The following is a 26,563-nucleotide window of genomic DNA, read 5'->3' as shown; positions in this document are numbered from 1 at the left end:
TCCTACATGACCTGAATGCAGCATTAGGGCACACATTCCATCATAACAAGCTAGTATTAGCAGTCAAATGCTTGACTTCACAACAACAAAGCCTGTGTCTAAATACTGAATTAATTGAAATAAATATGGACAAATCCACCCGGTTAAACACCTTCATCTCTACTAGACTTTTGTGGACCCCCCCCCCACCGCCCCACAACAGTTAACCAAGCACAAGAGCATTCATTTCAAAAACACAATCAGCTGGCTGACCTGGCGGTCAAGTCGTCCAATATGGTGAACGAGAGGCGTTCGGGCGTGAAATCTGTCCTCTATTCACTCAGGTGGAGGGTTAAGTCAAGTGCCCGAGTCTCAATAGCTGGTAACACTCACTGCAAACACATCGACGTATTATACGCAGGTTTTCGAGGCTCGGGGAACGTCAAGAGAAATGACGGGGGAATGTTTTATCGGAGCAGCCATTGCTTTATGAAAAGAAGTTAGACGTAGACGGCAGCAATGCAACAGTATGGATGCAAACTACTGTAAAAAAAAACACAATAACAAACTTTTTCATTTAATAATTTATCTTTTTGTCTTTGTATCTATAATTTATCTTATAGGATGACATTTTAACATCTGTCTCGGGACTACAGATGAAAAATATCCTATTGACTAATTCTGGCACATTTATAGCAATTACATTTTTTTATTAATGTACATTTAATGTCAAAATAAACTAATAAATACAATGAAATAAATAAAATATTCAAATTAATTCACATTATCAATGAAATGTAAAGAAGATATGAAGTTTGAGATGACGGCAGGCAATATCTACTCGAGCAGCCATGCTAACCAGCTAGCTTTTTACCTCAAGAGGCAATGTTGAGTCACTATAGCGTCCAATCTGCCCTCAGGTATCACAATTTATCACTTGACAGTTACAGTTTAACTAGTTCACCAGATTTTTAACATTTGGTATCCCTCAAGGTTCTATTGTAGGCCCGATTCAATGATACCAAAAAATAATATTTATCCATTTAAGCATTCAATGTTGTGTTTACCCATAGGCTGTTGTAGAGGAATAAAGTTTAAAGTTTGAGGACAGGAAGTGAGTGAGCCAACGAGCACTGGTTTCATTTTACAGACAGACAGAGAGAGAGAGAGAGTGGAGGAGGAAGAGGAGATGAGCAGAGTCATTACAGACTGTTTTCACCCTCACCACAAAGATATATCATGGCCTGGTAACTTGGCCATGACAGCCTCCGTCTCCACAGGGCTACACATGCGTCCTGTTGCTATTAGACGACGTGATATTATGTAACACTAAGCATCTCAGGAAACATGGGCGATAAAACTGCATCAAACAATATAACATTCTTTTTTCTAAAAAAATTCAAAATAAAAGCCCTTTCACCACATCACAGCTAGCATCACATCTGGCGGGTATTCCCCTAGCTTCTGTTAGCTTCACAGCATGGCAAACACATGAGCATTCGTGACATTTTTGCTGATGTTTTCAAGAGTGACGTAGCCAGTTGATGCTAATTTTTCGGTGGATGCTACATTAAAAACGTGTAAGGTTAACACATGTTACAGCGTCTGTAAATAGGATTTGTTTTTCTACAACGGCGTAGCGTACGTTCAAGTGATAAAGTCGTGAGGACTCTGATAATAGCGATGCTAGTTAGCGTGCGGTAGTTAAGACAAATTAAACAATTCCGATGATGATGCGGCCATTTTTGAAAATGTCTTTGGAGTTCCGAGCTTTCGGAAACTTTCCACTTAACGATTTCATAAATGCTACAATAGCGAGGCATTTGAAGCCACCGTTAGCATTTCTATCCGAATACTGAGAGTGGTTCCTGAACTAAGAGAGCGGGAGGGAGGTTTCCTTGTCTTCGTTTCCTCTTTTTGTTCCTGTGTCAATGTAAATGTTGAGAGACGTTAAAAGAGACGAGTGAAAGTTTTGGGGATCGATAACGGTGAATATAAATCCTCCGATGTGTCACGACTTCACACAGCGACGCGGACGATCTTCATTTGATAAAAAGACGTGCGGCACAAAGAGCAGTTGGAGAACTCTGCGTCTCTTTATTCTCCCTCATTTCTCTCTGTCTCACAATTTCTTTGTGCCACATTTTGAATCTCACTGTTTTCTCCCCTCCGTCTTTAATCATCTGCTTCTTTTCTTCTCCTCCCTTTGTCGCTCCTCTCCACAGTTTCTCTTCTCAACGCGGTTTTTTTCATCATCCGTCTTTTGTCTCTTCCTCGTTTTTTCTTTGTCTCTTCCTTCTCCTCCACTTCCTTCCTTCCTGTCTCCTTCCCTCTGCCTCTCCTTCATCTTCCATCTCCTCCTACCTTTCCGTCTCTCTCCTCCCTGCCTCTTCCTCCATTCCTTCTGTCTGTTTCTGTTTTTTTTTATTACACCATTACCACTTAAGCCTTGGTATCCATTACACAGAGGGCATATAAGTGCAGGGTAAGTAGTAAAGTCACCCTTTAACGTACATTTCACTGTTTGCATGTGGCGCCACATTTGGTTTGCAGTCATGAGTCGGCCGGACTGAGCGACGTTTGGATTCAGCCGCTCATCAGACGCGATGTCTGTCCGCCTGTGGTGTCGCACAACACTATTTTAAGGAGCGATGTATGTGAGAAATGTATCATCAGAGATTAAAATCCTGTTTTTGCACATGACATTGGCAAATATATTCACAAAATAGACGTTATTTTAAGGTTGAAATCTTACATTATGTCACCTTAAAATATAGACGGTTGAAAAAGGGGAGGAACTTGGCGACAGAAATGCTAGCGTACTGCGGAAAACAGCGCGAGGAACTTCAGGTTCTCCAAGGTTAATTAACACTCTCTTGTCTTTATGTTCATTTTGTCAACAGATATTTAAACGGATATGAACTTTTCATGGTCTGTTATTGTCATCTCTGTTAAATGTTGACATTTTAGACTTTTTCTTTGCTAAATGTTGGAGATTAACGCATGTTTTTTTTAAATCTTTTTAACTTTTTATCTACAGTTCAGCATTGTTCGCTTTGATTCTAGTGACGACACTCTCTGACCAATCGGTGGCCGACAGTCTGTTGACGTCACAGTTTAGGCTCAGCTCGCCTGGAACCTCGTCAGAGCAGGTACTAGAAAAACACCAGGTACCAGGTTCTATCACTGATGGAAAAACAGAAATAGCAAGCGCCATTAGTGTTCAGCCGTGCTGGAACTTACTGGAAGAAGAAGAAGAAGTCGAGAAATGATTGACTTTTCCAAGCAGTAGCTCGAGCACAGGCCCTTTAAATCATGTGATGCAAACATTCCAGCTCACACGGGTGTCAGCCTGTCGAATCATGTTAACGCTCAAACAGAACATCGCAGAACATCACAGACAAGACCATTCTCTTGAGTTTTTTTGTCAGACACTGACTCACCATAGCTTTAGCAACATTAGCAACGTCAGAAACTGCCCTGCTAGCTTAGGAAAACGCTCACCGTTAAGAGTTAATATTTATGTTCACGTCCTGTTGGGTTTTTTTGTCGAGATATTTTTACTTTATTTCTTTATGAGGAAAGAGAAACAAGCGTCTTTTTCCTAGCGCCTCTTGCTGCTAATGCTAACCAGCTAATCACCAGCATTTACACACAAAAACACCTCAAACACGCATAAGGTAAAACGCTGTTTAACCCTGAGAACACAGAGCATTTAGGCTGCTTTATTTCCCCTTTACTATGTTCAAACATACAGTTTATACAGATGCTATACGAATATAGAGAGTGTCAAACTCAAATGACCTGGGGGCCAATGAGGATATAGTCTGGTCAAGTGGGGCCCGACATAGAGGAAAAAAGTGGAAAAAACAACTATTAAGTAGCCGGTGGGCAATATGAGATATTCATTATGTTATTAGACAGAATTGCAAAGTAAAAGTGATTGTTTTGATATAAAATGATTCACAATAAAAACATATTTATGATACACAAAAACGGAGAATTAAATTGAAAATTTTTAAAATAATGACGAGGATAACTGTAATTAAAACAGCTTAAATATATGTATTTTCGTGTTGAGTGTAATACATTTAATAAAGCAATGATTACAACCGAATGTCTTATTACTATTATAAAAATATTGCCGGCAAATACATTTAGTCTTATATTCTGTCTCTATTCCATCACCTTGCACAGTGGTGGGCAGCATGTAATCGATTGGAGGGCCACATGTGGCCCCCGGGCCACCAGTTTCACACATGTGCCCTAGGCAATCTGATAACTCTATAAACACACCTGAGCGAAAAATTAACCAAAAATGTTTCAAATTGGATTTGTGATTGAATTCACAGTTTTAAAGTTTACTTTATGAACAAAAAGGAAAGAAAAACTTATGACTTATGCAAAAAACTTTGACTCAACAACATGTAAGAAGACTATAGAATAACACGTTTTTAAAAGTCTAACATGGGTGCACCTGCGGCACAGATCTGCGCCGCGCTGCGTGAGCGCTAAGATGTTTTCCTGGCAACGGTGACAACAAAACTCCTGGAAGATTATCTCAACTTCCTGGAAGGAATACTGCTTTACTACAGTGTATCTTATAGTATATTATAGAGTATACTACAGTACTACAGTATTATGTGTATGTACACACACACACACACACACACACAGGGTGGAGATGTTGCAGCGTGGCAGACACAGTTGATGCATCACATCTCAGCACTTAAACTCACACACACACACACACACACACACAGCATCGTAGCACTTAGCAATCAGCAGTTCAGTTCACTGTGTGTGTGTGTGTGTGTGTGTGTGTGGTCGTGCTTAATGCACCACGATGCTTCCCTTCTTCCGTTTGAGAAGATAACTGGAAATGGAACAACACACACACACACACACACTCACACACACACTCACACACACAGTAGTAACTGAGTACATGAATGAGTCCATAAAAATATTTCTCTTTTATCTTGGACATCATTGGTGTGTGTGTGTGTGTCTATGTTTATCCTTTTATTGATTTTTCTCCCCATAATTAACCAATTTCATGTGATAGTTCCATTGTTTGTCATGTTTGGGACAGAAGTTTGAAATCATACTTATAAAATGCAAAATACGACATTAAAATGAACCCAAAAAAAGAATCAAATTGGATAAAATCAAGCAGCTTAAAGCAGTTCTAACATTTGGAGGTTGTCGTGTCCTCAGCCTGTTTCCACTGAAGTTTCCACTGAAACCATGCGCTGTTGTTGTTGTTGTTGTTTTTTTTAAAGATCTCCACTTCTCAAAAATGTGATTACGCAGCGGAATATTAATAATCTCTTTCACCCTCAGAGCCAGAGCCAGATTATGTGACACCAGCCGTTAAATGAAGTGTTAGAAATGAATGAAAGGGTTAACCGGTCACTGTCAATTCTACAAAATGGAGGTCGTCTACGTGTGGACTCAGGGTGATGGAGAAATCTGTGTCTGTGAGGAACAAAGAGACACACACACACACACACACAGTGTCACTGACTCAGTGTGTGTGTGTGTGTGTGTGTGTGTGAAAGAGAGAGAGAGATGGTTTATCTGTGTATAATCTGTATGTCCACAAGGTCTGTGATGACATCACCGGACAAAGGTCTCTCTCTCTCTCTCTCTGTCTGTCTGCTGACACACACACACACACACACACACACACACACTGTAATGTATCTCCACTTGTTTACCAGGAGAAAATGGCTGACCAATCACAGCCTCTGGAGGCCCAGTGATGTCATCGAGCTGATGAAGAAATGGCCTCGGAGGAGTTTGATGTCATCTACCTCTCTCACACACACACACACACACACACACACACACACGTCTCCTTTTATACCATTTTATATTCAAATATAAACAACAACAACAACACAAACATGAAGCCACTAACAAAGCCATCCACACACTTTAACCGCGTCCTCGAAGCCGTGACATTTGACCTCTTTGTCCCGCGACCTCTAAAATTCAATTTAGAGCGAGCGTGTGTTGCGAGGACACAAAAGAAGAAATGTATCTTTCCTTTTTTGTCCTTTCTCCAGCAGAAGCACGTCTTGTTTGAAAACTGAAGCTGTGAATGAAAAGCTCCAGTAAAAAAAGCTCCAGTGAAACTTTCATACGTAAAATCCTTCTTGTTTATGTTCTGACGTTGTTTTTCCATTCATAGAACTGTCTGTAAACGAAGCAAACAAACTGCTGAGGAGAGAAACTACTTCAGGCCAGGTGACCTGAACGGTCATGTGACTTTATCAGGCGTGGTCATACTAAACCCGTGTTCAGCCAGTAACTTTGGCTACGTTTAGTACGTTGAATACTCATATTTTCTTTCTACTAACTATTCAATGTTTAAAAAACTGCTCTTGTTTTCTCTTTGACTCTTGTTTTTCAGAATAAAAGGCACTGAATTCTACGTGACTGATTTTTTTTGTGAAGAAAAACAAACATATTTTAGAATTCTTCCACAGGGCTGAATATAAATTTTGGGGGGCCCAGTTTTGGTCCACGAGCCTCAATTTGACAAGAGTCTGTGTGCACGTAATTTGACATTGTTTTTATGTTTCATCTGCAGTGATTTCTCACCAGGAGCTGACACTGGTTTGTGATGGAGAAAGTTGCGTCTGGACGTCTGTGGACACACGGATGCAGAAGGTATGAAGTAACTCTTAGTGTGGACACAGATGACCATGTGTTAATGAGAAAAAAAGGCATCCTTTTTGGTATGAGAAGGCCACCGTAGTTCCCTGACATGCTTGAAAGGAGTCCTTCTCTGTTACAAACCGCAGTTTCATCATCAGATGTCACTAATTCTCACACACTGGACCTTTAAGAGTCTAGTTTTTATTGTATTTATCTGTATTCTCTCTGCGATGCTAGGAAGTAACGTGACATGATGTTTTCATCAGTCGTTAAAAGTCTCCGCAGAGAAAGTTTGAAACTCTGACACAGAGTCAACATCACTGACCTTTAACCTGGTGAATGTTGACAGTGAGGAGAAGTCAGAGGGAACCTTTGTTTGGACATCAAACACACACACACACACACACTAATAGATGATGAGTTAACCAGCCTCTCTGTACCTTTTCTCTTATCAGCGACGTGTTCTTTTCGCCCGGCTCTGTCTCACCAACAGAGAACAAACACAGGCAGAAAGATAATTCTCCCCTGATCAATAGCTTCTATTGTAATTGGTGATTGATCAAAAAAAAAGGAAGCTGTGCGGCTATAAACGGACATAAAGCGCTCACCGCTGACACCAGACATGAAGAGAGAAGGTGTGTCCTCATACTTTTGGTCAAAAAATGTCCCATTTCTTTCTTTCTTTCCTCTCCTTGTCTTTAGTCCTGCCTGCGACGTGGTGTCCCTGCCCCCTCTGTCCTGTTAAACCTGTCTCCATTAAAGCGCTGTAATATCTACAATTGGATCCCATCCATCCAATATGAAACATAATCCAATCACGGACAGATTCGGCTTAATAAATCCAGTTACGGGGTTCCAATCAAATAGAAGGAGGATTCCCTTCAAACCCGTCTGTGTCTGATACACATCAATCTGGCCGCTCTCGGAGCTTTTAGCGCCAAACCTGCGGCAGGTGGAGTGCAGCGGGAAAATAACACCCGATGTGCAGTTGTATTAGAGTCACATGATAAAATCTACACTAGCTTAAGGCTATGATATCATAAGAATATGTGTCTCACTACAAACTGAAATGTCTGTCCCTACGTAGACCGCTCCGTCTCCCGCACCAAAGTCCACTGAGTAAATCAGCGATGGAGCGGTAAGGGACACAAACGTCAGTTTCCAGAGGGAGAAGGCTGTCGTACGGTGAAATAAGCAGTGGACGTATTATTGGGATAATAGTTAAATCAATCTTAAACTATCCCTTTCATTAACCCAGTTTTCAAGATTATATGATGATGTGAGCTTAGGTTTGTGAACCAAAATGACCCTATTTATTTACACGTTTACAAACATTTTTTTTTTTTTACCATAAATAAGCAAGTGTGGTTAAGTTTAGGCACAAAAAGACAAAAAAAAACCCCCATCATCGCTTTTCCTCATAACAACAACTTAACGAACACGCCAGAATAATCGTCACTACGCCGCAGAAATCTCAACTACTCGATAAAACACTGTTGTGTGAGTGAAACGTCCAAACACAAACAGAAGCCGTTGACGGAGTGGAAAAGGCCGCGCGCTGACAGACAGCAGCTTCAGCAGCAACTGACACCACAACACCAGAGGAAATATAAATACCAGCACATAAACAACAATCAATAACGTCTATAAAGACTCTTTTCATCTTGTTACAAGAAACCGACGTTTTTATTGGACGCCGACGTGCATCGCAAGTCTCCAGGCAACAGCGCACTAACGTCTTTCACTTACCAAGCTATTGATCTGCATCTATTTTTATTATTGGTATTATTTGTTAATATTATTCAGGACCTCGGCTCCTTCCCCTCCCCCGTCTCTCCTCCTGACAGCTTTCTCTCTCCCCCTCCCCTCCTCCCCCTCCTCCATCTCTTCCAGGAACAGGTCTGGATCAGGTTCCTGCAGATCAATGGAGATCAGGGTCTGCACCGTTTACGTTATCATTGCCAGTATTAATGCTCTTTTAATCTGCTCGGGATTACAGCCATCGATCCACATCATCCCTCCGCACACACACACACACACACACACACACAGCTGCTGATTCACACGCCAACACACTGACACTCACAAACACAAAACCAAAATAAGAGAGGAACAGGAAAAGTACTCTTAACGTTACATAGATTAAATCTCGTTAGTTTAAGTATGTCCTTCACAGTATCTCACTGTCAGAAAGTCTTTTCCATCTGGGAAAATGAAGGTTTTGTGTGTTTTCTCCATAGAGTAAATCAGCGTTTTCAGCCCTCAGTGACGCAGGAGTTCACATAATCTGGTAAATTTGTGTCACTGAAGTCAATCCAAACAAATCCTTTCAAACGCACAACACAAGTCACACAATAACACATTTAAAGTCAGTGATGGAGGCAGCAGTAGATCAACAACTCACTGTATGGGGTTTGGTGTGGGATAGTCGGTGGTTTACAAACGTCTCCCTCCTGGTGGAAAAGACTGCCTAACAGCAAGAGACAGCGGAAAACATGTTCTTAAGTTAGTGTAGAATTATTGGGACGTGGATTTGATGTGATGAGTCTTTTATTAAGTGACTTAAATCAGTTTTTCTTGTTTTCACTGAGACGGCGCGTAAACAGCACTGTGTCAGTAAATGTCAAGAAAACTCGTTAAATAAAAGAATAAGTGTAAGTGATCTTAATTCATTAGTTTGTCCTCCTCTAATCCTGTATTTTTTCTAACACTGTTTTTAAATGCTGGCTGTGACGCGACGTGTCGCTCCTGCCTGTTGTCGTATATTACACCTCTGGACAGACTTATTTCAGCCGTGCGGTGACACCAATTCTAATTAACCTGGGGGGGAGTGAGGAAGGAACGACAGAGGACTGAAATGGGTAGAGATGTCCATGGGCCTGGTCTATTTAAGGGTGCTCTATGTGCCTCATATAAACATCTGTAAATCAATCCTACATAATGTTTGGGATACACTGTAAATAATTGATCAGCCTGTGCTCGCCCACTCCGGCTAAAACACAAGTAAGATCCACATTTTATTTTCCACATCGCTTCCAGATACATACTACGTTTGTGCAGGTTTACAGTATTGACTGGAACTGGACGTCGCCTCGTGTTGTTTTCAACATTATCCCGACAAACATTTCACAAACAGTCCAACATGAAATGAGACAGACGGTCAAAGGAAAAAATAAGAAGATAGAAGATAGATAGATAGTGTGAATAGATAGATAGATAGATAGACAGACAGATAGAAGATAGATAGATAGTGTGAATAGATAAATAGATAGTGTGAATAGATAGATAGATAGATAGACAGACAGATAGAAGATAGATAGATAGTGTGAATAGATAAATAGATAGTGTGAATAGATAGATAGATAGATAGAGTTAGTTTTTTATTAATCCCCTTAGGGAAAGTATTCCTCTGCATTTTGACCCATCCTACAAGTAGGAGCAGTGGGCTGCCACACTGAGTGGCGCCCGGGGAGCATTGGGGGTTGGGTACCTTGCTCAGGGGTACCCCAGCCCTTTTTTTGGCCGGGTGGGGATTTGAACCGGCGACCCTCCGGTTACAAGTCAAGTTCCCTTTCCCCTTGGCCACAGGCTGCCCCAAAAATAGATAGATAGTGTGAATAGATAGATAGATAGTGTGAATAGATAGATAGATAGTTAGATAGATAGTGTGAATAGATAGATAGATAGATAGTGTGAATAGATAAATAGATAGATATTGTGAATAGATAGATAGATAGATAGTGTGAATAGATAGATAGATAGTTAGATAGTGTGAATAGATAGATAGATAGATAGATAGTGTGAATAGATAGATATTGTGAATAGATAGATAGATAGATAGATACAATAGATAGATAGATAGATAGATAGATAGAATAGATAGATAGATAGTAGATAGATAGATAGATAGATAGATAGTGTGAATAGATAGATAGATAGTGTGAATAGATAGATAGATAGTTAGATAGATAGTGTGAATAGATAGATAGATAGATAGTGTGAATAGATAAATAGATAGATATTGTGAATAGATAGATAGATAGAAAGATAGATAGGTAGATAGAAAGATAGATTGATAGATAGATAGATAGGTAGATAGATAGATAGACAGACAGATAGATAGACAGACAGACATAGATAGATAGACAGACAGACAGATAGATAGACAGACAGACAGACAGACAGACATAGATAGACAGACAGACAGACAGATAGATAGACAGACAGACAGATAGATAGACAGATAGATAGAAACAAACAGAGTGATTCAGAGCGGTGTCCACGCTGCTACTGCTGCTGCATATGTTTGTTTGTGTGTCGTGATGCAGAGCCTCGGCTGATTGTTCTCCACCTCCATTAGTTCAAAGTCCAGGTGCCACATTCGATTTGACCGCCATAATAAAGCGGCGACAGCACTATTTTCTCCTCTCAAGCCAAAGCCGCCCGGTCTGCCCGGGCAGTGCTTCCACTGCTCCAACAACGCCGCGACAGCGTAATGGCTGCAGACAGACTTAACACAAGAATCACTACACTATGCCTCTGATATTCTTATTGGGTGCTACAGTGAAGGTTGTGGAGACTCTGATGAAACAGTGGGGGTTTAGTTCTGCCACGGTGGAAGCACCAAGGAGAGAGAGAGCGACAAAGGTCAGGGAAGCTGCTTCTTCTCTTTTTAAGACTTGTGGTCCAGCAGCCCGATAACACTCTCTGTCAAATCTTCTCACGCTGACACACAAACAAACATCAAAAGTCTCCGCTCAGCAGTCTGAAATCCATTAATACAGATCAATAGCAGCCTGTGAATATGCAGCAGGTCAGAGCCGAAACCCTGAAAACGGACACAAACTGTATTCCCACAGTCTGACACACACACACACACACACACACACAGAGGAACTGCTGGTAATTGGTGTCATAAAGCAGAGCCCTGCTCATTAATAATGTACTATATGTCTGCTCGCAGCAGGATGCGTAAAATGGAAAATATTTAGGCTCGTCATTCAGATTTTCAGAAGTATTTGACTCTAAGTGGACGTTAAAGGAAACAAAGAACTGATCCCCACCAACACACATGTGTTGCTGTCAAAACACCCTCGTACAGTAAGCCTTCAGCTCCATTCAAATGGACACACGAGGTAGAGATTTATATCTATCTGTGCATTCCCCCAACAAGAAATGTACAAATCAAGGCCAGATAACGTCTACAGCATCTCAAGAACATGTCGACTGCTTCATCGTATCATTAAACTAAAAGGAAAACTCCCGCTAACTCCCCCGCACCAAACTCCCGAGAGGAAACGAGAGATTTCACGTCACTTACAAACAGGTGCTGTAGATCGGTTCAAATATGTCGTTTTGTGACGTCAGTGTTTGGAATTTACCGAAATGGCACAAACTTACCAAACGAGGCAGCAGTGAACCTGTGAGGTAAAGACACTGGTGGTAAAATCTTTGTTAGCATGTTATAGCATAAGTGTACTAGTTTAGATGTTTTTAGGCGGGCTTTTTCTTATCTAGCTAACATTAGCTAGCTAACTTTTAGCTGAAAGCAGCACGTTTACATCCACCATGTTTGTTTACGTGGGCGCTGTTCCATGCTAACACTGATTTAACCGTCGTTCTTTTTTCATCCATAATTCACCTGCAGCCAGGCAGCAACCTCCAACCAAACAATGGACTCCCTCTCTCCCTCTCTCCCTCTCTCCCTCGCTCTCCCTCTCTCTGCCCCCTTCCTCCATTTTGCCTGGTTAACCCGACTGCGAGGTGAAGAAGAAGTGAAGCGAGCAGACCGAGGCGGGTCACGCCGAGATTCCCATCAATAATTCATCGGGCCGCTGCTGCCTCTGCTCTTGTGTTCAATTCCCTCGACAATCACATAATACCTCCCCCCCCAAAAGAGAGAGAGACAGGGTGGAGAGGGAGAGGGGGAGAGAGATTGCGAGGCAGAGAAACAGATTGATTTCAAAACACGGAAAAAAAAGCTGCGTCCAGATGTTGAGAGCATTTGTTGTCATCGCGATGATGACGCCCGGTGACGCTCATTTCATCAATATCGTGCTTAAATGAAGGCGACCGAACGTTTGAGGACACGTGAGCGCTCACACCAGAGTGTGATGGATCGTATCACTGGCTCGTTCCTCGAGGCGCAGACTCAATTCCTCTGATGTTGTTGTTTGCTTTAGCGCCGCTAATGTGACAGTAACGTGGTGAAACATTGTTGTTTGTTTGCGTTTGGACGGGACTGAAGTCCCCGCCTCTACTACTGGATCTGTGCTCGATTAGTCATGCTGGAATAAGAAAATGGGACAAATGCTAACTGGCTAGTTGATTGTTATTGTGAATGCTGAGTCAGCATTTACACAATTGTTGTCTTTGTTTGTTCTTTACACGATGACTCTTCTTACTAGTGTTGTCCTTTTTGGTCACTAACTCCTCCCACTTTTGTCAGCTGATTTCAACCACTGGCGGATCAAAACATTCACGGTTATTGCAGCCACAACATTTTAGCCAAAGAACCAGACGACTGTTAGCGTTCACTCAAGCGTTTCTTTACAGTTTACACCACAATTCTTGGTTCTTACGTTCCCTTTTTTTCTGGTCACTAACTCCTCCCACTTTTCCTCAGCTCATTCAAACCACTTGTGGATCAAAACGTTTACGGTTGTCGCAGCGGCAGCGTTTTAGCCTAGCGGTTGTTAGTGTGAAAGTTTGGATTAAAAGGCAGCAGCATTGTTTCTGTGTTTTTTTATTCACATTTATTCAAAATGCACAATTTCTATCTCAGTTTAAAATTATGAACAAATGAATTAATGTCACTTTGCTTTTGTTTGAATAATACATTTTTCACAGAGCTGCTACGTAGCTACGTGACGATTACTGCTCAACGTGTTGGGCACAATATAATAAATAAGTGTGATTTTTGTTTTAAATAAAATCTTGACATAATTAATGAGTTAAAGTACATGAGCACTGTTTTCTCGTTAAGATCGTGAAGACGACATGAACGGGTGAGTCCAGACACTTTTGTCTACACAAGTTAAATTAGTAATAATTTGACAAGTTTTATGAAAAGTGTAGTTTGTAGTGTGGAACCTTTTGTTGAATAAATCAATAAAAGTGATTTTCTTTTTTGCTCCAGAAAGAAGAGAAATGTGAAAACGAGTTAATGAAACGAATAAGGAACACGATTATGGGATTCACCGCATCAATACTATATAATCCATGTGCTGTAATTCTCTATAATTACACTCAGGTATAAACCCTGTGGGTTTGACAGCAAAATCATATTTTATTAGAGTTGAATTCACTTCTGCAGTTTTTTGACACGTTCTATTTAATATGTACTCGTAGTTATATTTGTGTTATATTTAACATTTTGTCTTATTTTTCTATCCCTGCGTCTTATTTTGTTTACGAAACTAAATTCTTATACTTATTCTAATTGCTATTTTCACTCTTACAGACAGTAAATGCAGAGACATTGAGACAAAGAGCAGAAATAATCTGCTCTCTCTCGGCTCATCTCGAGGTCGAGGGAATATTTGCTCCATCTATTGTCTGAGTGTTGCAGCTCTGACCTTTGACCTCAGCTCTATTGGTTTGCCTGTGGCGTTGCTGATTGAGGAGCGGAGGCTCGCTCTACTTCGACACTCATCTTTAAAAACAAAAATGAAGAACTAAAATGAGAAGAGAGAGGGAACAATTACCCACAATCCTAGTGTTTTCTCAAGACTCGACAATAACCTCATCTCTGCATCTGCTCGACGATATTGTCTATGATATTTAATCACAAATATCCTGAGCAGGTGAATCTGTGCTGATTTGGGGCTAAAGTGACACAGACGCTGTGGCTTCGTCCTCCTCAGTGCGATCGTGTTCCAGCGCTGCTTTTATCTGTCTCTGTTCAGTCTGCACTTCCTGCTTACGTCTGCACTGAGCCGTCACAGAACAAAAGGCACAAAAAATAATATAACAGTTTGTCTTTCAGGTCATTTTGGTGTTTGTTTACGTCGTTCCGTGCATTTATCAGACTGAAAATTCAAATTAAAGCTCATTATTGAGTTATTGCCTCAATTTCTTCACGTTTTTAAACACATTTCACGTTATTTGACTCATTCAAATAAATATTGTGTACAGAACTGAACTGAAAAAAAAAGGAACATTTTATTTTTACGTGTACATTATGAACGGATGACTCGCAGGCAACAACGATTAAATCAGGCGACATCATCTTCTGTGCATTAAAGTATAATCACATCTACGCTGAGCATAATTCTCTCTGCATTTATTAGATTTATTGATGTAAATGTGTCCTGACGTGATAAATGTCTGTGCTGGATCTGGATCTTTGACTGACGACAGAGACCGAGTCACTGGATCAACCACAGAACCAGTCATTAACGCAACACTGGTGTGTTTATATTAGCTGTTACGATTATCCTTAATGCATTACTTGTTTAAAAAAAAAAGAAGCATTAATTATGTTTCCTCCCGTCTACAGACTACATTTGTTTTGTAATGTCATATTTTGTAAAAAAATATATAAAAGAAAATCTTACAGACACTTACGTAACAAACAATGTTAGAAAATGTTGTCATTTTACAAAAACACGTCAGTTACGTTATAAAAAAATTGCTTTTGTTTAAAAAGAAATGCTACAAAATGTAATAGTTTTACAAAAACTTGTCATTTACTTTGCAAAAATATTCACAATTTTCTCCATTCACAACTGAAAAGCAGCTTATTGCGAGTAAAACATAATTTACGCGGCGCGTGACAATATGGTATTTTGGTCGATATGTGAACAAAAGTAAAACTTTTTGACTATAAATTTCGCAAACAGTGACTCAGCGACTCGAACAGTTACTTGACTGAATGATGACACCGACTTAATTATTTACTACTTTGCATATAAGTGAGAATTTAGTAAAGGTTATTGCGAAAAAACTTATTGTGCGACAAAAACAACCGTTGAGGACGTGAGGTTTGAAACGTTCGTCAACATCTCGTCAAACACGAGCAGCAGATTCACAGATTCCGTTCACGATGACATTCACACACGCACAGTAGGGGGCGCACAGATCACACGAACACTCCAGCAGCTCCGCCCCCTCCCCTCCCCTGCCTCCTCCTCTGTATCATTAACCTCTGACGATCAAAGGACAAACCTTTAACATCCCGCAGAGATAATCCACTCATCACATTTCAAATATCAACACTTTTAAACACGTGACTGTGTTTCCTGACGATCGGCTGCAGACGACCACACATCATTCACTGAACTAAATAAACAAATAAACAAAATCCACTTAAACCACAGAATTTTCAGCCTCTAAAAACCAAATTACATTTAAATCCTTCCTCTTCAAAAACAACGTGAACAAAGAGAATGAACGTGGTCCATATTTAAAAGAAAATCTGAATAAAAACAGGTTTTATGTGAAATAATAAATACATTTCATGTTAAAAACGAGTCTGTTTATATATTTTGTGAATGTTTTGTTCACTGAATTTTAGAAAAACAAACACAGAAACTAAATTACACATAAATAACTTTTATCTGTTTTATAAGAGATCCAGTAAAAAGGAACTGACTCCATTTTCTTCTTTATACACGTTTCTACTTATTGTTTCTTCATTAACTGGAGATCATTAATGTTTTTATATAAAAAAAGAGATTTTTCACTATTTTACACAATCACACTCAGTTTTATGGATATTTTTGGACTGACACGTTCACATGTTAAATAAAATTTACATATAAAATCTACGCTCATATTATTTTATTTTGACACTTTTATACATGTCTATTGGTTTACTGCTGACAGTTTAATGACACACAACTTTAAAATATAAGTGTCTATAATATAAAGAATATTTATGAATATATCGTAAAACCGTGACAAAGTGATGTTTAAACCACTGAAACTGAAATAAGCAATTGACTTACGTCATTTCCTGTGAATGTTCTGTTAACTATCTGTTTGTTTGTTTTTTATATAAAATTAATAAATAATTTAAAATTGTCCTTTTTAAAACTTTCTCCGCTTAAACTACATTAACTGTTTCCTCTCAACAGAATCTTAAGTTTCAAAAATCCCAGAAACATGAAGGAAATAATTATTATCATGAAATATCACTCAAAGTCAAATCTGTCAAATTATGGAGTAATTATTAAATAACGTTATTAAATAAGTTGGAACAGAATGTGACGTTTGAAAAAGGATGATTTAAATGAAGTTTGTACTAAATGATGTCCTGCTTTTCTTGCTCATTTATTAACCACATATATATTACAATTGAATTTTCTTTAATAACAAAATAATAAACGTATATAAAAGTGCATAAATAAAGTGTTTAAACAGAGAAACATTTACTTTTCAACATCAAAATTTCACGTTATATTCAAATGATATTAATTTGATTTTAAATTTGATTGTTTTTGTAAGTAATTTATTATTAATAATAATAATAATAATAATAACAATAACAATAATAATAATAATACAGTAAGTAGTTTTTTGTAAATAATTTAATTTTATCGACTGAACAGCTGTTTGCCAGATAATTATTGATTTATCGACTGTTTTAACGTTTTTTGTCCAAATCAGTCAAAACTAAAGTTTCTCTGTTCATTTCTCACCATTTCATATTCCTTTATTTATGTTATTATGGGATTATTTGTATCTTTTATTTACATATACTGATATTTATTCATTGTATATACACAAATGCCTGTTTTTATGACATCTAAACAAAAATATATACCACAATTTTCAATTTCCTTAGAGACAAATAATATAGATTATTAATCTGCAGGTTTAAAAATATAACCCATATGATTTTATATGAGTGTAAATTCACTGGATGTGTTAAATATTTCACAATAATCCCAGAAAACTGCATTTATTTTGTTATGTTTTTTAGACTCTTTTCACTGATTCTGTGTCTGCAGACAAAAGAAGGATCACAAACCAGGTCCCTCACTAGAGGGGGCACCAGACCCACTGTGCAGCCCCTCGCTCACTCACTCACTCACTCACTCACTCACATTCACTCAACCAGAATAAATAAATCAGCAGCCTGCTCAAAGAAACACTTGTAATCCACTGATAAATCACAATAAAACAACAGTATTTGTGCATTAAATGCACAAATTCAAACTCTTTTCTTTCCTTTTTTTCCCATTATTTTTTAAATAAAACATTGATATGAGAATTTAAACCTGAGCCACGAAAGCATAACATGTGTCTGTATTTACTTAAATCTGTTAAAATGTATTAAAATACGAGATTGAATTAGCAAATGTAAATAAACAGAGGGAGAGAGGAGTGAGTGAGTGTTGGAGGGAAATCCCATGACCTTGTCATTTCATATCGATCTCTTGTTGTTATTGATCAGTGATGGTCATCATCATCATCATCATCATCATCATAACCACTGTGAGGATTCTGCGTGGAAACTGTCACGAGCAGGAAAAAACACGCAAAGAAAGCGAAAACTTTAAATTGAATTTAAGCTAATAATAAAGATGTTTTCAGTCGAGTTTGAGCAAAAATAAATGTAATAAAATGATTTTCTTGATAATTAATAATTATAATGTGTGTGTGTGTGTGTGTGTGTGTGTGTTTACAGCAGGTGGAAGTTTACTCCGATCGTTTCTTTTTTTTTCTTTTTTACCTGCCAGTCTGAGCGCCGACATCCTCTGGAACTCGGGCTCCTGCAGCCACTTCCACATCCTCCTGAAGGTCTCGCGGCCGGACTTTAGTTTACTCCAGGGTTTGGGGTTCCTCAGCAGGTCGGACAGCGTCCCCTGCGAGCGGCACAGCACCCGCTGGGCGAAGATGGCCTGCGGGATGCTGTACCTCTTCAGCTCCGCCGTGATCCGCTGCGCCACCTCCTTGGTGTTGATCTCCTCCAGCTGCCCCGCACCGTTGGCCCCCTGCGGCCCCGACGAGGAGGAGGGTGGTCTTTCCCGGCTGGAGGTCAACACCGGCCCGTGCGATGGAGACTGGAGATGGGAGTGCGGGTGGTGACCCGTCGTGGAGGCGCCCGGGTGTCCCGGGTGGTGCATGCCGTTCAGGTGCGGCATCATGCCCGCCGCGGGGCCACCGAGGCCCCGGTGCTGGTGGTGGTCTCCTCTGGCCAGCATGGAGGCAGTGTGGTGCGCGTCGAAGTTGAGCATCTTGTCGTGGCCCCCGTGCGTCGCCGTGCCGTAGTTGTGGAGCCCCTGCTGGGTGTTGTGTATGGAGCCCAGGCCGTTGCCCAGCACCGGGGACAGACTCTGACCCATCCCGGACATGTGGTCCTTGTGGTAGGGGCTGTAGAGGTTGTTCATGCCCGGCAGCCCCCGCTCGTCCCGCATCAGCGTGAAGCTCCCGCTCACGTTCCCGGAGAGCCGCTGGTGGTGGTGGTGGTGGTGATGGTGGTGGTGGAACTTGTCGGACACAGTGGAGATGGGCGGCAGCGGCTGCAGCGGCGTCAGGGTGGTGTAGGTGCCGCTCATCCCCATCCCGGGAGAGGAGGTGTCGCACGGGACACTCATGGCGTGGTGCAGCGGCAGCGACAGCTCGGGCCGGTACTCCCCGCTGCCCTCCAGGATCGTGGCCATACCGGACACCATGGCGGAGCGGGAGGAGGCGGCGGCGGCGGCGGCCAGGTCCTGGTGTATCCGCAGGGTGGCTGCCGCCCCCGCCGCTGCCGCCGCCCCGGGTCCCCCTCCTCCTCCTCCCCCTCCACCTCCCCCCAGTGAGCTCCCTCGGACATGGTGCGGGCTGTGGCCGCTCATCAGCTCCGCGTCAGGGGCCACGGAGCTGACCGCCACCCCGCCATGCAGGCTGCCAATGCCGTCCATTGTCATGTCCGTGTTCATGGCGTAAGCGTCCAGGTCCTTGGCCAGGCATCGATAGGCGTTAGTGTAGGCAGTCTTCATTCATCTGTCCTCTCAGTCCATCAGGTCAGGAATCGTCTCTCCGTCTCCTCCTTTCTTCTCGCCGATGCTCCGGGATGGGTCAGTGTCCGCGTCCCCGCTCTTCCCTTTCACTCCCTCGGATGTGTCCTCCTCCTCCTCCTCGTCGTCCCCCCCGCGGTCTCTCCAGCTCCGTGTCTTTGTGTCTCTCCCACCGGTGCGCGCACATTAAAATTTTAAAAAAGAAAACGAAAGAAAAAACATAAAAACAAAAAAACCCCAAAACAAAACAGTTTTTATGTGGATGTTGCGGGCCTGTGCGGTGGCTCCCCCATATCCAGCCCTCTCCTCCTCCTGCGCTGCTCTGCTCCTCAGTGTGGAGCTGTCCACGGTCCCCACACTCACCGCTCAACCCACCCTGCTGCATCTGCTGCTGCTGCTGGGGCAGGAGGAGGCGCCATCCTCATGACTGATAACAGCAGCGGCCAATCCGAGACGTGACAGGGATGTGGAGGGCGGGGCGAAAGCACCGAGCTGCCAATCCCTGTGTTTGATGAACGCAGAGGTGAAAACAGTGAAGCTGCTGGTGTGAGTGACTTTTCAATCATTTCTGTTCAGACAGAATCAATAGAAAATACCAGATTTGTAACCATAATCGAACTACAATCAAGAAGAATGACATGAATAACTAATACAACACCAGTAACATGACATGACATAACATGACACACATGTCATGTTATGTACATGTTATCACACTGTTATGTGACACACAACCTGGACACAACATACTGTAACATACTATAACATGGCATACTGTAACATACTATAACATGATATACTGTAACATACAATAACATGATATACTGTAACATACTATAATATGGCATACTGTAACATACAATAACATGATATACTGTAACATACTATAACATGATATATTGTAACATACAATAACATGATATACTGTAACATACGATAACATGACATACTGTAACATGCCGTACTGTAACATACAATAACATGACATACTGTAACATACTATAACATGGCATACTGTAATGTACGATGACATGACATACTGTAACATACTATAACATGCATAATACTAAACATGCCATACTGTAACATACACAACATGACATACTGTAACATACTATAACATGGCATACTGTAACATACCATGACATACATGGTAAATATATGATAGCATGACATACTGTAACATGACATACTGTAACATGCCGTACTGTAACATACAATAACATGATATACTGTAACATACTATAACATGGCATACTGTAACATACGATAACATGACATACTGTAACATGCCGTACTGTAACATACAATAACATGACATACTGTAACATACTATAACATGGCATACTGTAATGTACGATGACATGACATACTGTAACATGCCGTACTGTAACATACAATAACATGATATACTGTAACATACTATAACATGACATACATAACATACTATAACATGACATACTCATACACATGACATACTGTAACATACTATAACATACCATAACTGACATACATACTATAACATGACATACTATAACATACTATAACATGACATACTATAACATGATATACTGTAACATGACATACTATAACATACTGTAACATGACATACTCTAGCATGACATACTCTAACATACTATAACATGACATACTATAACATACTATAACATGACATACTGTAACATACTCTAACACGACATACTGTAACATACTACAGCATGACATATTATAACATACTATAACATGACATACTATAACATACTATAACATGACATACTATAACATACTATAACATGACATACTCTAACATGACATGACATACTATAACATACTATAACATGATATACTATAACATGACATACTATAACATAACCTGACACAGAATCATGATATGTTAAAATTATCATGACCAGTCACACACAATCATAACATAACATACCATACAACTTGTGACATGTGATGTCATGTTACAACAATGTGATGACAGTCTTTTTTTGTCACACACACACACACACACACACAGTGATAACAGTAACATTTATGAGTACAGTGCTGTGAGAAAGTCGCCACAGTCGTTGAATTTGGACTCTCAGACTTCGTCAGATGTTTGTTTCCAGCTCATGTGCAGCTCACACACACACACACAGCTCACACAGTCTGGAGTGGCGACTGCAGCAGAGTGAATGATGTGTTGGTGCGGGACGCTGCGACGCTATCGACAGTCTCTGGGTGGAGTGATGAGCGTGGGAGCCGCACTGAAAAGAGCATTATGGGCTGTAGCCTGTTCACTTTACAATTCATTACACTTCCAAGGACAAATGGCTGCCAAATAACTCTGTCTGCCGCGCACGCTCTGTCTCCCTTTCACTCTCTGATCCATCATCGTAAAAAATAATAACAAGACTCACAGACAACAGCACAAACAACAAGTCACTTATTTTCTATTTAATTACCAATAATTGCACACACACACACACACAAACATCCACGACAACAACATCAAGCCTGATTGATGACAAAGACTCTTCCTCCTTCATACAATAAAAAGCGATTGTTAGTAAAAATATAAAAAATAAAGAGGTACATTTTTCTATATGTTGTATTTGAGATATTACAAGATTTGTGTCTAGTTTTTAAAGATTCAAGATTCAAGATTTCTTTATTTGTCACACCAGATTGTACAAGGAACATTGTGACACGCCCCCTATTGTGCTTAAAACAAGATGCAAATTTAAATCGACATTTAAATAAAGATGAAGAAATAAAGGTAAAGTGAAGTAGATTAAATATGAAGAAAACTGTATCCAAGAATAAAAAGAATAAAAAGATATATAAATTGTACACAATTTTTTTGTCATCTTCATCTTTATGTCATTAAATTGTGCGAAAAATAAAAAAAAAAACCTCAAAATGTCACTAAACCAATAACACAAAATGATGAACATATTCAGTAAATAAAAGAGACAAGAAGATCTCTTTTTTAAATTTATTTAAATATTTAGTAAAAACTGCACTTGTGGTACACATTTTTTACATCCAACTTGTATATTTAGATCTAATCTGGATTTAATCTGATTTTTTAGTAAAGGTTAAATAAAATAATAATCCCGAACATCATTTGAACTTTGAAGTCAGTGAATATATAACTAAAAATTAAATTTATACCACACAGGTTTTTAACAATAACAAAAACATCTCATGAAAAGTGTTTGCTCTGTGTACCGGACAGTTCTGATCCACTTCAAGACCAGACCAGACAAGAGGATGCCAGAGGAGACCAGACCAGAGGAGACCAGACCAGACCAGCCCAGAGACCAGACCAGACCACACCAGACCAGAGAAGAGCAGAGCAGAGCAGAGGCGACACCCATGATTTCAGGTAGTCTGTATCGTCCGTCTCATGTCTGTGGAGACACCATCTCAAGGACATCTTGAGGAGATTTTTTTTTTTTAAGTTTGCTCTTCTCACTAGATGTTTGATTTTATCAGAACATTTTATTGAAGTTTTTAAGTGTCTGAGTGAAGAAGAAGAGGAGGAGAAAAGACGGGAGGAGGAGGAGGAGGAGGAGGAGGAGGACGGGGAGTTTGGGCAGATGTTGCTTTTGTTAAGAGGTTGTTGTGTAATTAAGGGCAGAAGAACAGAAGCCTGACCCATTTTTTCCCCCTGCCTTTTGATCATCTGTCAGAGAGACAGGCAGGGGGTCTGTCTGTGTCTGTCCATCCGTCCGTCCACCCGTCTGTCCCTCAGTCAGTTTGTCTTTTCTTAGAACTTTCAGCTGGACACATAAGAGGAAACGATGGACGGAGAGATGGAGAGACGGAGAGGGAGGAAGATGAGGTGAGATGAGAAGAAAGATGACCTCCTCCTTTAACTTTCACCTTTTCCCTCTTCTTCTTCTTCTTCTTCTTCTTCTTCTCCTCCTTCTCCTTCTCCTTCTTCTCCTAGTGTTTTATGGACATTTGTAACCTATGAAACCTAATAGATGCCTACTGCCATTAAACACCAAAGAAGAAGGAGAAGAAGAAGAAGAGGAGGAGATGGACATCAGAGGGAGGAGAACAGGATGGAAGAGTCTGAGGGAAGGAGGGATGAGGAGAATAAGAGGAATGTTCAGAAGACGACGGGCTGTAAAGGAGCAGCTGCAGAAGGAGGAGGAGGAGACAGATGAGGGAAGTGACAGAGTTTACAATCAATATGGAGGTGTAAACAAAACGCTGACATAACATCGAAGCTCCGCCCCCTTCTCTCTCTGTGAGGATACATTTCATTATTAGGAATCTTTTTTTTTCTTCTCTGGATTTCATCAAAGATTAAAACAAAAAAAGGGTCATTTCTGTAAGCAACTACATCTCCCATGAGCCTTTGCTGTGAGGTCGTTATCGAAGCCTCGAGGTTTATTAGAAGTCCATTTTCAACGTCTGAGTGACTGAGAGAGAAGAGATTAATCAATACACGACACACACACACACACACACACACACACACACACACACACACACACACACACACACACACACACACACACATGTTCGACATTCATGACTTGAGGGGACATTGCATTGACTTACATTCATTTCCTGGAGACTTACTCTAACCTTAACCACAATTACTACTGGCCTAATCCTAATCCTAATCCTAACCTCAACCTAACCTCAAAACATATCTTCGCCATAAAATATATTCATTTACATTGTGGGGACTTGATTTTTGTCCCCACAATGAAGACAAGTCCCCATAATGTGAGTGTGGAAAGAGGTTTAGGTCCCCACAACATTAGTAATACCTGGACACACTCACACACGCACACGGACACACACACACACTTTTTTTAAAGGAAAGATATATCATTTTTTAAAATATAGACTTTTGTAAAGTGATGTAAGGCTGCTTTACAAAAGTTGGAAATAAACCACAACAAAGAAACCCTGTGATTCACTCCGCTCACTCTCCTGCACCAAAGCCCATAGAGAAAATGAGTGATTTTACCTCCCGTGGACACAGGAGCGGCTGCTGGTCTGCTGCCTCTTTGAGACACTTTGTGTCACGGAGGTGAAACTCAGTGAAGGATTTCAAACACCGAAGTGACTAAATAACTCTTTTGAACTTAGTGATGGAGGCAGTAGTGGATCAACAACTCCTGTGAGCTGTGACGTTGATTTTCTCCATGGGGTTTGGTGTGGGAGAGTGAGCGGTTTATAGAAGTGACACAAACTTCAGTTTCCTGTTAGAAGAGTCAGATTTAACGTGTGTCTGACAAACTATACCACAGACATGAAGTGTCAGTGTTTCATACAACCACACAGAAAACCCGAACTATCCCTTTAAAAGTGAGTCACCTACATTAAGCTCATTTTGAGGTTAAAAATTATAACACAACATCACTGAGATAATGATTCGCCTTTGTCATGTCGTGTGGTGTCACCGTTGGTATAAATGTATTATTTATTATACACTGTTTCTATTTGATCGAAAATATTGAATTACTTGTTAAAGAAAATACAAATTTAACAAATTTAATAAAAAGTGTGTGAAACTGAAATGAATTAAGTTTATTCAAGTTACATTTTTTGTTACCACGTTTGAAATTGTACTTTAGTTTAATTTAATTTACTTTAATTAAACTAAATATATTAAAAATATAAATTTTAAGTTTTATTAAATGATTGGTTTACTTTTCTGTCTTAAATCTATTTCTTCTTTAGATGAATATTTCTTCTTGTAGACAAACATTAAATAAATTTTTTTTTAAAAATGGTATAATTCTGTAAACTTGACTGTAATTTATTAAATTGTCTGTTTTTTTAATCTCAATTCATTGTAGTCCTTTATAAGAAAGTAGAGCAATTTAATAAAGAGATTTAAAGATACTAAATTGTTAGTGAGTGACGACGTGATGTTTCTTTTGTTGTTTACTGATGTTTTAAAAATGAACACATAAAATAATCAGTTTAATTGTAAACAAAAGGTTGACGTTAAGTTTCATTTGAATAAACTTCATTCATTCAACTGTCGCCAAGAAATAGAAGCCAGAAAATAAAAGTCCTTAACTTTGGAAAACTTGGAAACTTGGACCTTTTCAGATTAAATTACCCGATCTATGTAGATTAAAATATTTACATTGTCTTAAGGTATTTTTAGTAGTTTTAATATTTTTAGTATTAAACACTGAGGGATTTTAAACGTGGCCTAAAGTGAGAAAGACGTTTAAATATTAGCGTGGAGGAGGTGAAGAGACTTTATATTTATATACTTTTATATACTTTATATTTATAATCCCACACTGACTGATCATCATCTCTACAGATTAGAGGAAATGTTTGCCTTGTTTTTAGTGTGTTTTTATTGACACTTTGATAAAAGTTAATAAATGTGTGTGCAGCAGGTTCACGAGGACACGCCCACCTCTGTGTGTGTGTGTGTGTGTGTGTGTGTTCTGTGTGTGTGTGTGTGTGTGTGTGTGACCATCTGCAGCAGTATTGATCTGCAGCTTTGTGTTCAGACCTCATATTAATCCACAGTTAGTGACAAACACTGCTGTGCTCTCTCTCTCTCTCTCTCTCTCCCTAAGTGACCCAGCACTTTTTTTGGTGCGTGTGTGTGTGTGTGTGTGTGTGTGTGTGTGTGTGTGTGTGTGTGTGTGTGTGTGTGTGTGTGTGTGTGTCCATCTGTCCGGCTGTAAACTCTTCCTCCTCCATGGCAGCCATGTTTGCTCTTAAATATACACATGATACTGTATATGTGTGTGTTATATTATATTATATTATATTATATTATATTATTAAAATGTTCTAACATTTATATAAATGCATGCACAACTAAATACATTTCATGTCAACATGTAATTTTAAGAACTGTGCAAAAATATTATGGTATTTATACACACACACATATAGTTCAATAATGAGTGGAAACAGTATTTATAGTTTTAAACCTAAACCCAGATTTATATCACTACATTTATTTT

At 39.9% G+C, this 26,563-nt stretch overlaps 1 protein-coding gene across 1 annotated transcript in view; it reads right to left on the bottom strand.

Moving 5' to 3' along the window:
• onecut2 (one cut homeobox 2) overlaps window positions 1–19,803 on the bottom strand; it is a 31,152-nt gene extending 11,349 nt beyond the window's left edge. Inside the window, exon 1 of the mRNA XM_044012389.1 lies at window positions 18,329–19,803. Within this exon, the coding sequence (XP_043868324.1) occupies window positions 18,329–19,580 (1,252 nt within the window). The 5' untranslated portion in view covers window positions 19,581–19,803. The remainder of the gene's footprint in view (window positions 1–18,328) is intronic.
• Between the last annotated feature and the right edge of the window lie 6,760 nt (window positions 19,804–26,563).

Source organism: Solea senegalensis, linkage group LG21 (genome assembly GCF_019176455.1).
Source record: "Solea senegalensis isolate Sse05_10M linkage group LG21, IFAPA_SoseM_1, whole genome shotgun sequence".
Classification (NCBI taxonomy): Eukaryota; Metazoa; Chordata; class Actinopteri; order Pleuronectiformes; family Soleidae; genus Solea; species Solea senegalensis.
Note: the sequence above shows the minus strand (reverse complement) of the source record. Positions and strands in the feature narration are given on the sequence as shown.